Here is a 12472-nt window from a genome sequence, read left to right as displayed (position 1 = left end):
TTTGAATTGCATGTTGTCATTGCATGTTACCACTGCAAATGACTCTCATTGCCAGATGTAATATTTGAGATTGCAAGACATGTTTGAGTATGATGGTACAAGGTCAGTCGTGGGGGTAAATATGGCTTTATTGTTTATGCAGCCAGTTGACACTTCTACACAGATCTTACTTGGTTTCCATCGAAATAGCTATTATTAACTACTATTAATATATCGGATTGCTTTATATACCATATTGAAATGTGCCATATCGGTAGCCAACTCTATTGACTGCCTCACTGATCACACCTTTATGTAAAGGCTTTTAGGGGAAAGGCAATAGCCGCTGAATGAGACCCGTGTATCAAGAAAGGCTTCAAGTAAAGGTAAAAGTCTAAACTCAGCCTTGAAAGAAAGTTGAGATTCACTCCAGGGATTGCTACAGGCAATGCAAAATCCTTGAGCGAGGAAATGAAGTTTCGTGTGTGTAACAGCCTAAACCTGGTCTCTCTAGATACTAAAACTGTGAGGTGAGCAATGTGTAATTAAAATTATATAATAAAAGTTCGTATAGAAATTTAGGAGCACGAAGGGGTGACGAAAAATACCAGTTCAGTTGATTGGCAACCGTTAGTCTGGGGAGATTTGGAAAATGTTTGCTGCCTTCCGGTCTTGTGCAATGTTGACTATTGCAGCCCCGGAGTTCTGCCATAATGCCTACTTGGATTTCTGTTTTTCCAAAGCGTTTTTGAGCCCGGTGTCTACTAAACAAATTTTGCCCTCAGTCAGATTAAGGAGGAGATTGGGGGGGGCGTGTTCCTCCACCTACTGCTGGTGTTGGACAGGGGAGGTCCCACCCCATGGCAAAGAGACTCAGCCCATCCACAAGAAAGGTATAAGGATGCAGACCAGTTGGAGGCTAATTCTCTCTATTTCGCCAGCCCAGACTGCGGCAACTCTCCGGGCCCAACCCAGTGAGAAGCAGTTTGTACAGGTATCGGAGAGATGGTACCATCCGGAGGCAAAAAAGTGAAGAGGGTGAGTTCCGCTTGATCCACCAGCTCCCTCTATCTCCTGTGCTCACTCTATCTCGTCTCTCTCCAGTTCTCCGTTTGTCCCATTCCTCTCTTGGCTCCCATGTAGAGTGCCCACCAGCACATTTAGTCTCTCTGGTTTTGAGCTCTAGATGCCCCACACTCAGCTACTACCCCCTCAGCATCCCCCTATTTCTAAATCCTCAAATCTTGAGGCTCCGGAATCTTTCCAGACGTCCCGAGGTACAGAGGTGGGGTGGAGGTGGAGGTAGACATAATGTATCATAGTTCCTCGAAAGCAGAGAGATGTACTATGATCTGGCGGCTAGGGCTTCTCTTCCCGACGCAAAGCAGAGAAAAAGGTAAATTTGCGGTTGCTGATTTGAGGAGGTCGGAAGAGGTAAGGTGTTCTGTCGCTGATGCGAGGAGAAACCAAGAGCTCTGGGACTGGGGAGTTGGCGGGGAGAAATGGGGAGACGATCTAAATAAGTACACCTCTGAGGTAGGAGAAATGTTTGGCTGAAATTTTCTCAAACTAGCCACTAATATAGATACTGTCAGGATGGAAGCTCAGAAAATAGTGAGAGAGACAGACAGACACACACACACACACACACACACAGAGGCATGGGGAGAGAGAGAGAAAGAGAGAGAGAGAGAGAGAGAGAGAGAGAGAGAGAGAGAGAGAGAGAGAGAGAGAGAGTTAGTTTTCATCGGAGGCTTCTCTTCTCTGTTCTTTACTTTTCTATTTGTAAAACCAAAGGAGAAATTAGAAGTTTCCTAGAGCTACACCGCCGCTGTTATTTGATGTTAAGATCTAAGCTCAGAAATTGGATTTCCTGATCTTCTCATTCAGATTGGCAACGGGGCTAGCCAGAGAGCAGGGATGTTGGGCATGGGTTGACCTTAGCGATGGTGTTTAGAAGGAAGCTGAAGGTGGTTCTAGCACAAATCAGAGTCCCATGACTTCCTTCCATCCACCTGTTACCTTGTGGTTGTGTCCGAGGAACATCGACTTCTTGGCGGCAATTGGTAAAGCAGTGAGGGAAAGAAAAGGGTTGAGATGTTATAATTTCTTAATCGGAAGATACTTTCCAAAAAATTATAAACATATATGTAGCTACATTTTTTTCAGCAATCCAATTCACACTTTAAAAAAAAGAAGAAGAAATTTGTACATTTTTTTTTTTTTTTACAAATCTTTACCAAAAAAACCTAAAAAATAACTACATATGGAAATTGTTTTCAGGAAATGTGATAAAACTCCATTTTGTTTTATTCCTCCCCCTTTGTATTTAGGGAATTCTCCAACGTTTGGATGCTGGAGAGGTTGTAATTGGAGATGGGGGATTTGTCTTTGCCCTTGAGAAAAGAGGATATGTGAAAGCTGGACCTTGGACTCCTGAAGCTGCAGTTGAACACCCAGAAGCAGGTCAGTTCATAGAAATGGCTATATAGTGCTGTAGGTCTTGACCATTAAGATTCTATCCTGTGTACAACATCCTTCCTTTGCTAAGTACATGTCCTTTTCTTAACCTTTAAAAGGGAAGGAAGATGTCTACCATGCATTACACTGGATACTGTAGAAAGAAAATCCCATGGATACCATCTCTTTCCTAGCTTCTCTAGAAAAGTCCAGATTGGATGGGACCAAGAGGTACCCTGGTCTTTTCTGTTCAGTGTTATGTAGAGAGGTCTGGATTTGACATACAGTAGATCTGAGTATTGAATCCAAATTCGTACATTACCTTTGGACATATTATTTAAGCACTATTTGCCTCAGTTTCCTCATCTATAAAATGGAGGCAATAAAAGCAATAATAACTCCCAAGTTGTTGTGAGGATCAAATGATAGCATTTGCAAGTGTTTTACAAAGCATAAACTGCAATACAAATATTAGCCATTATTAGTGTTCTTATTCTTGTTATATGAAAAGGAATTTAGTAAATTAGAAAAGAGGAGGACAAAAGTGACTAAAGGAAAATGAAGAAATTCCAAAAGAACAATGAAACACTGTTCGAGGTTTGTTTGTTTTTTTGACTAATCAATACTTTTTAATAACTAATTCAACATTTTAAACTAATTAGCACTTTTTAGCTAATCATTTTCCTCTTGTTTAGTCACCCATAAATTCTCACTTTTATCTAATCAACTCTATTCAAGGTAACCTGATTGTCTCCCTACATGTTAGATCATGGACACCAGCCTCACATTAATCCCTAACTTTAAAAAACATATTAAGAGGGGCAGCTAGGTGGTGCAATGGATAGAACATAGATTCTGGAGTGAGGAGGACCTGGATTCAAATCCAACCTCAGACATTTGATACTTAGAATCTGTGTGACTCTGGACAAATCTCAAAACACACACACACACACACACACACACACACACACACAACTTGTTGGTACTCCAGACTTCTCCAGATATACTGAGTAAAAGTTTTGAGATAGTGATAAGAGATGAAGGAAGGAAGGAAGTGTTCGTAACATAGTGGTGAACAGATGTAAAGTTGAGGTTAGGAATCTTAAATGTAATCTACTATAGAGCAAGGGGAAGATCCTGCCATGGAATTTCAAGGAGAGAGGTTGACTAGCCAAAGTTAGTTTCATAATATGAAAATGATTCCTGGCTAAGTGCTGGGGAGAAAAAAAAAGGTAAAAGACAGTTCCTATCCTAAAGGAGTTTACAATCTCATGGGAAAAATAGCATGCAAACAACTATATGCAAAGCAAGCTATACAGAGGATAAATAGAAAAAGAATTGTTTCTCCAAGATGAGGAGAAGAGGAAAGAGTTGGAGAAGTTAGGAGACTAGTTGGAGGAGTTGGAGACTAGTGGAGAAGAAATGGTTTGGGAGTGAATTGAGGAATCAAAGTATTGGACTCAATACTCAAAGAGTAGGATTACCCAATGGAAGGCAGAGGGAAAAGTGAAAGGCTAGTAGTTATACTTATAATGGTTATAGTTATAGTTCAGGCAATTAACTATGGTTGAGAAATATCTGTTCAAACAAGAGTTTTTCCCACATTAGCATACTCTTACTTAGCAAACTACATGAATCCTGTTAAAACCAAAATAGAATTACTTTGGCTTAAAGTTAGGTATATGCCATTTCAGATATGAATATATCCATGCAGACATTATTTCTATTTAGCATTTGCTCTTTGGTTGTACCTGAGATACTCTTTTCTGTAACTTAAAAGCAACTAGTTGTTTTGACAGTCCTTAGAGAAATCCTACTAGAATATGAAAATAGTGTAAATTCTACTGCACTATCATTTATTTCTGCATTCCTTTGCCAGAAATAGATGAGTATGTGCATCAGGAGATGTGCAAGACTTATGATGCATTGCTATATGGCATTCTCCCTCTGGTTTACATTGTTCTTAATGTTAGATGATGATATGGTTGTAAGCATCTTTTATCATCTTAAAGTAAATTTGTTGATTTTTAAAATTTTATATAGAGCTTGCCTTTGTCTATTCAGTGATTTCTGTAGGATTTTAGAATAACAATAAATTTATTTTAAATAAAGTTATTCAATTATTAATTTTTACTTATTTATTTATACAATGATTTACTATTAAATTATTATTTTGAATAATAATAAAAATTTAAATGAAGCAGGTTTTAAATTGATTCTTCACTTTATAATTGGATATGATGATAAGTCTCATAATAATTATGAAACAAATAAAACATTTGCATTTGCCTGTATTAGAATTCTTAAAAATCACACTATTATTTTTGTTCTCATTCTGTGGGAAGAATAAATAATAATAAATCTTTTACCTGTGGCATTTTATATACAAATCATAAAGCTGAAGGATATTAGCTGTTTGATGTAAGGATGTAAGCAAAAAGGTATTTTTAAAAGGTAATGCAGCTTTGTGTTTTTAGTATTTAGAGCATGTTCCTTCCTGTCCCAGAGGGACAGGACATGAAGCAACAGGACATGAAGGCAACTTTTCATGGGTTTCCCCGCTGCCCCCAGAGTCTCCACTCCTGTTCACAGTCATGAATCCCCATACATATAAATACTTGTACTTTGCACTATACATGAGTCATTTTTAACCGGTGCTAACAACCTTGTGGAGTATTGCTTAGCAGTTTAGTATTTGGTGCAGAACTTCAGGAACATTCTGATTCTTTAACAAAAATTAAAAATAAAAAGGTTCTCCTCCGATGTTGAGGGTACAACTGAATAGGTGTCTAGGATTTTAGAGTAAATGCTTCCAGAGTCTTATGATGAAGAAGTTTAGACTGGTAGGACTGGAAAAGACTTTGAGAGGGCAGGAGACTTCCTTCTGCTTCCAAGTGTTCTAGAAACTGAGAATTTTACTTCCAATGGAAATAGCAAGATACAATTGTAATTCTAGAAACTTGGAATCAGGTGAACTAGGTCCTACAAAATTGTTAGATAGGGTATTGCTCAGTTATTTTTCAATCATGTCTGACTCTTCTGTGAGTCATTTGGGATTTTCTTGGCCAGCACACTGGAGTGGTTTGTCACTTCTTTCTCCAGCTCATTTTACATTGTCTCATCTGAGGCAAACAGAATTAAGTGACTTGCCACAAGCTGCACAGCTAAGAACTGTCTGAGGCCAGATTTGAACTCAGGAAGATGATTCTTCCTTACTCCAGGCTGGCACTTTATCTCCTGTTTTTTCATTTGTAAAAGAGGGAGAATGTCACCTTCAAGAATAACCTCACAAGCTATGAAAGTCAAATAAAATTTTATGTGGAAATCACTTTCTAAACTATAAATGTTACTAATATTTCATTGGTTCTATTTGGTGTTGCTGTTGGTTGTTGTTGGTTAATAAATTCTGTGCCTCAAATTATAAGTGATGAAATGATTAGTGAACAATTGTTGAAAAGGATTCCACTTTATTTCCATTTACAGTGAGACAGCTTCATCGGGAATTCCTCCGAGCAGGCTCAAATGTCATGCAAACCTTCACCTTCTATGCTAGTGAGGATAAGTTAGAAAATAGAGGAAATTATGTTGCAGAGAAGATATCTGTAAGTAAGATCCCTTTGTGAAATTAATGAAATGATGTGATACCTCTAGAATACCCATGCCACATTGGTACTTTTCAGGACTCTTGAAAATGACAGAAATTATATATATATATATATATATGTGTGTGTGTGTGTGTGTGTGTGCGTGTGTGTGTGTGTATGTGTGTGTGTGTGTGTGAATAAATAGCTCTATAACTTTAAAGTGCCTCAAAACTAGTCATTAAATAAGAATATATTGAACATTGGCGGAAAACATGCCAATGATGGCATTTACATCTCAGTATCTATTACTTATTGTTTTACATGGGGTACTATTGCCCTACATTAAACTCTAAAAGAAATGTCTGCTGTAATCAAAGGAATATAAATTTAGATGAATGCCATTCCTCCTCATTGACAAACTAGGTTTTGTCTTTATTTGTTCAAAAGATCATCATTTCAAAGTAGGAGGGTGGCAGCTAGGTGGTTTCATGAATAGCACTGCTATAAATCAGGAAGACATAAGTTCAAATGCAACCTGAGACGCTCTATTTGGCTCTTTTTTCTTAATTATAAAATGGAATAAGACCTTTAATTCCCAATGGAAATTCAATGATAATACATGCTTTTCTCATTTTAGGGGCAGAAAGTGAATGAAGCTGCTTGTGATATTGCCTTAGAGGTGGCTGCAGAAGGTGATGCTTTGGTTGCTGGTGGAGTTAGTCAGACACCATCATACCTGAGTTGCAAGAGTGAAACTGAAGTGAAAAAAATTTTCCGTCAACAATTAGAGGTCTTTATAAAAAAGAAGGTGGACTTTCTGATTGCTGAGGTAAATACAGTCCCCAGATAATAGTTCACTAGCTCACTCAAGATCAGGTCATTTGGTCTGATTCTTCTGCTTTGTATAGAATACTTAATGAATTCCTATTATTTTTATAACCCTCTATAAAGCTTGTTCAAAGAGAGCTAATACAGAGATTGTGAACTTTTTTGATGCTGTAGACTCTTGTGCAGTCTAGTGAAAGCCTGTGGACCTTTTCTCAGAATAATGTTTTTAAATACATAAAACAAAATACATAAGTTATGAGGGAAACCAATTATATTGAAATATAGTTACCAAAATATTTTTATTAAAGTTTCTGAGTCCCAAGTTAAGAAATCCTGACCTAATAGAATAGAAAGCTAAAAAGCAGCAGTCTTTTACAAGTTTTCTCTTGGGTAATAAGGGGAACACTGAATTTAAACCAAATTTTCTTTCAGTATTTTGAGCATGTTGAAGAAGCTGTATGGGCAGTTGAAGCCTTAAAAGAATCTGGAAAGCCAGTGGCTGCTACAATGTGCATTGGCCCAGAAGGAGATTTGCATGGTGTGTCACCTGGAGAATGCGCAGTGCGGCTAGTGAAAGCAGGTAAGCAGCAACATGTATCTGAGCACTCAAATCTTAGAAATGTCAAGCCCTTTTGATGTCATGAAAAAATGCTTTTGATGGATGTCATTAAAAAATGTACTTTGATGGATGAAACACTGTACTTGCTTTAGCTGCAAGGAAAATCAGAACCAAGGAGTGCTCTTTTCAGGATCTCACATCATTATTAAGAGGCAAACTCAGTTGTAATTAGGAGGTGGAAAATCAGTGTCAGTGGTAGAAACATTCCTAATGAATCACTCCCTAATTAAACCCATGGTTTTCTTTTAAGACAGCAAGTAAAAGCCACAGTAATTTGTGCCAAATGAATTTCCAGACTTTAGTGGCTTTTAAGTCAGTGTCCCAAAGTCTAAACTGGATTTTCTTATTCATGAGTATATCTTGTTTTATGAGATGTATCTTTTAAGTACAAAAGGGTCTCCTTTGGGAAATAATCATCTTCCTAACATAGATTTATATTTTCCTATATCAGGATATGCATGGGTATCAACTAGAAGCTATTTTAAAAGATTTATAACCATTGATTTTCTAACTATGAATATAGGGTAAGTGGTAGAAGACGCTAGATTTTTATACTATTCTTTATACTACCACATATATGTTAAATATATATGTATATATGTATAATTTATGGCTGTTATATTCATATATTTAGTTTATACATAGACATTGATCCATCTATATTTATATAGTAATCTCTCTATATTTTAGATAGTTATATATCACTACATATTTCTATATGCTATATGTGGGTGTGTATACACTATTATATATATGTATATATGATATATATGAATGCTAAGTATACATGCACACACATATACATATACATATACATAGACACATAAATACATTTCTCCAAGGAGATATTTGATCTAGGGTTTATACATACATGGGTGTGTATATATACAAGTATTCTAGCAGTTAGGGGGGTCTTCTATTGAGCTATGCTTCCCATTATAGATAGATAGATAGACATATATATTTAATAGATAGATAGATACATATATACACATTTATTTACAAATATTTGTATTCATATGTGTGCATGTATATGGGTTTATTTTACGTTGGCTGTATGCACATATGTATGTTATATGTGTCTATGTGTATATACTATAATAATCACATGTATGTATACTCACATGCATATATATATACATATATAAATATAGATAGTATATCCATACCTATAGAGAGAGCATTCCAACAACTAAGGAGGTGTCTTACATAGAGCCATTACTTCCCAATGTAGAGAATAAAAATCTTGGCCCAGATACCTCCTTGAAGATCATTTCAAGGTGATTTCTGAACCTGGCAGAAAAGTCCCCACTAATTTTCTATTCTGTATTACCATGGCCATAGCAAAAGCCACTGTTTTATGTTGTCATTTCCCCCATTTGAATGAGAGCCCCTTGAAAACAGAGATTATGTTTTTGCCTTTATTTTCTCAGCACTTATCACAGTGTTTGGAACACAGTAGGGGCTTAATAAATGCTTGCTAAATAACTAACCTGGAAAGTCCTACCAAGATGAAAAGATTTGACAACAGTGTGATCATTAGGACCAGGTTGGACTACATTCCTAGCTCATTCCTCAACAGAGGGCTGGCCAATGGGGAATGAATTTCAGGACTTTTGCCTCTTATGAAACTGTCTGGTGAGACCTGAAATACCTCAGGGTGGGAATTGCTCACACTGAGAGGCATTTCAGATGTTCCTAAACTATTGAATAATGGCAGGATAAGAGGGATAAGATGTTCCCTAAAACACAAGGAAAAATGTCAAAAATGTTTTTCTTTCCACCTTTAGGAGCTTCCATCGTTGGTGTGAACTGCCATTTTGACCCCACAATTAGTTTAAAAACTGTGAAACTCATGAAAGAGGGTTTGGAGGCTGCCAGATTAAAAGCCCACTTGATGGCACAGCCTTTGGCTTACCATACTCCAGACTGTGGTAAACAAGGATTTATCGATCTTCCAGAATTTCCATTTGGTAAGATATGGGATGCTAACAATCTATTTCAAAAATCAGTAGTAATAAAGCTATTCTTGCTGTCTTTTTAGATTTATAGTAATTCTATAAAGTAGAACAATGTTATACTAATCTCATTTTTATGAACAAGGAAACTGAGACTCAGAATAAGTGACTTTCTCTTGGTCACTGAGCTACTAGGTTTTAGAGGCAGGATTTGAACCCACCATCTTTTAATTTAAAGTCCACTATTCTTTCACTACACTATTGCTTCTATCATCCCACCCTACACTGAAATTTTTCTCCACTTTATCCAGACCATTGCATTGAGTGGAAATGGAAAAAGAGAGAAAAAAATATATTAGACTGAGTGATCAATTAAAATAAGATGAAAAGGGAAAATTACAAAATATCAGAATATTTATCCTTTGAAAAATAAGTATTTCTTGGATCATCTAGAAGAAAAAAATATAGCTAGGATAATTTTAATTCTGCCCAACTAAGTGATACATTAAAACTAGATTGTAATTCCAAGAACCTGAATTTGAACTCCAACTTGGTTATTTATTACCTGGGTAACCCTAGAGAAACTATTTAATCTTCCTGGACCTTGGCACCTTATGTGTAAAATGAGGGGATTGTGCCAGATGGCCAGAAATCCTCTCTAAGTCTAAATCAATAATCCTATAAATGAAAGAAATTTATCACTGAATATTACATAAATTTAGGGCAACTGTGTGGTGCAATAGAATACCAACCTTGGAGTCAGGGACTGAGTTCAAATCTGATATTAGACACTTACTAACTGTAGGACCCTAGGCAAGTTATGTAGCCACAATTTCCTCCAAAACAAATTAATAAATATGGCTTAACTCTTTCCCAGACTCTTTTATAAAAGTCAGGGGGAGATGGGACAGGGATGGAGAACATTGCTATAGATGTAGATCATTGCATATGAAGTACAATGTCACATTTTTTCAATTTACTGATAGGTTTTCCTGAGCCCCCTTTCTCTTTTTTCTCATCTTTATCATAAGAGCATCCTAGGAAGGAGAAATAGGGAAGAAATTTGAAAATAGTTTCAATTGTTAGTTAACTGCATTTGACTAATGAATTTGTAATTCATTAAAAATGATTCTTTAGTCATGCTTTTGGCTTTGGTAACTAGGTTTGGTTTATTTATTAGATTTTTTTTTTAAGATTCATCCTCATTAAGGATATTTTTGAAGTTAAAATAAAATCATTTCCATTATAGGTCTGGAACCCAGAGTTGCTACCAGATGGGATATTCAAAAATATGCCAGGGAAGCCTACAATTTGGGTGTCAGATACATCGGGGGCTGCTGTGGATTTGAGCCTTATCACATCAGAGCAATAGCTGAGGAGCTGGCTCCTCAAAGGGGCTTCCTGCCTGATGCTTCTGAAAAGCATGGCAGCTGGGGGAGTGGTTTGAACATGCATACCAAGCCCTGGGTTAGAGCAAGGTAAGTACATTTGACTATTCTCTCTTCCTTATTTTAAATTATTTACAGGGTTTTGGTGACCAGGTCTGGCCTAATGAATGCTAGAACTGATTCTCTGGAAAACTATTGGACAACTTTTAAAACCCCATACAAACACATCTTTTTATATCTTAATGTTGGTTTTTCATTACTAGATGATCATGAGACATTGCTGCTATATTTTTGCCCCTTTACCAGATCCAATTTATTTCATGGAACCATTTTCATAAAAACTTCTTTAGAAAATGACTATCAAAGATTTCAAGGCCATTAGGCTTCTCAAAAAGTCATAATTGAATACTGTTAGCATACTTTGATATTGCCATGCAAAGAGTGGACATTCAAATATTAATGGGAACATTTTAGGTTATGAAGATTTGAGCATGATAGAAACTAATTAATTTTTAATTGCATGGCCCTATATTGGGATCATAATTTAGAGTTGGAAACAATCTCAGAAGCCAGCTAATCTATCTCATCACCCACTTCCCACCATCAATTTTGCAGATGAGAAAAATAGAAGCCCAGGAAGATTTAAGTGCCATTAGTCACAGGCAGAATTTGAATTCAAGTTCTCTAACTTCAAAAAATATTTCCTTGTCATGAAAAAGATCAACAAGAGAATATTTATTAGTTTTGAGTTCTGGTGTTCTATCCAGAATAGAAAAAGTATCTTCCAGAGCTTAATTTTTTAAAGCAAAGGTTACCACAATGATTAGGCTTCAACATGTTTTGGAGATATGGATATCTCAAACTCAGGATGTATTGATATGTTCATAAAAAATATTATGTCAATTGGAAATATCTAATTAATCATAACTCATGTAGGAAAAATATTTAAGCTAATTTTTGATCCCTACATTATGTTAGAATTGCAAACCAAAGTTTGCTCAGAAAACAAATATACAAACTTTTATCTGCCAAAACTAGCAAATTTACCTAAGTGTGCATCATATATCACTACCTAAAACCTAGACCATAAAATGGATTCGTAAAAGCACAAAAAACCTCATTTCTTCAACAATCACTTTTCTTCACACAGGGCAAGGAAAGAGTATTGGGAGTCTCTATCCCTGGCCTCTGGTAGGCCATACTGTCCTTCCATGTCCAGACCTGATGCCTGGGGAGTGACCAAAGGAACGGCTGAGTTGATGCAGCAAAAGGAAGCTACAACTGACCAGCAACTAAAGGAACTCTTTCAGAAACAGAAATTCAAATCTTCATAGCCTAATGTAATCCATGTACTTATGTAGCTTGAGTGTATTAACACTCACAATTTGTAAACTTGCTCTCAAATTGAATAAAAATGAAACTTAAAAGCAAAAAAAAAAATGTTTTTGGAGTTTACTTATTAGTGACAATGGGGTTTTTCTCATTTTTTTAGTATTTGGGGGGGGATCATCAAATCAATCTAGAATACTTTAAACATAAGGAAATACATGCAGCAAATGGACAGGTTTGTGTTACTAATTTTTGTATGATGACATCTACTAACATCTAATTTTAATTCTTTCCTCTCAATCTGTCTGGCCCACCTTCAGCATGGAT

At 36.3% G+C, this 12472-nt stretch overlaps 1 protein-coding gene across 1 annotated transcript; it reads left to right on the top strand.

The window, feature by feature from the left end:
• The first annotated feature begins 893 nt into the window (after positions 1 to 893).
• Positions 894 to 12256, top strand: BHMT (betaine--homocysteine S-methyltransferase). Its single transcript, XM_003759418.4, has 8 exons — positions 894 to 1017; positions 2313 to 2445; positions 5923 to 6041; positions 6661 to 6852; positions 7284 to 7431; positions 9261 to 9443; positions 10678 to 10906; positions 11967 to 12256. Exons 1-8 carry the CDS (start codon positions 985 to 987, stop codon positions 12148 to 12150), a joined length of 1221 nt encoding a protein of 406 aa, XP_003759466.1. The 5' UTR covers positions 894 to 984; the 3' UTR covers positions 12151 to 12256.
• The last annotated feature ends 216 nt before the right edge of the window (positions 12257 to 12472 follow it).

Source organism: Sarcophilus harrisii, chromosome 1 (assembly GCF_902635505.1).
Source record: "Sarcophilus harrisii chromosome 1, mSarHar1.11, whole genome shotgun sequence".
In the NCBI taxonomy this organism is placed as follows: domain Eukaryota; kingdom Metazoa; phylum Chordata; class Mammalia; order Dasyuromorphia; family Dasyuridae; genus Sarcophilus; species Sarcophilus harrisii.
This window is presented reverse-complemented; position numbering and strand designations above follow the sequence as displayed.

Excerpts from the sequence above, each read along its gene's own strand:
- BHMT (XM_003759418.4), top strand. The coding sequence starts at position 985 with ATGGTACCATCCGGAGGCAAAAAAGTGAAGAGG. Across the intron at positions 6,042-6,660 it reads ATGTTGCAGAGAAGATATCT|GGGCAGAAAGTGAATGAAGC; the intron begins GTAAGTAAGATC and ends TTCTCATTTTAG. Across the intron at positions 6,853-7,283 it reads TGGACTTTCTGATTGCTGAG|TATTTTGAGCATGTTGAAGA; the intron begins GTAAATACAGTC and ends ATTTTCTTTCAG.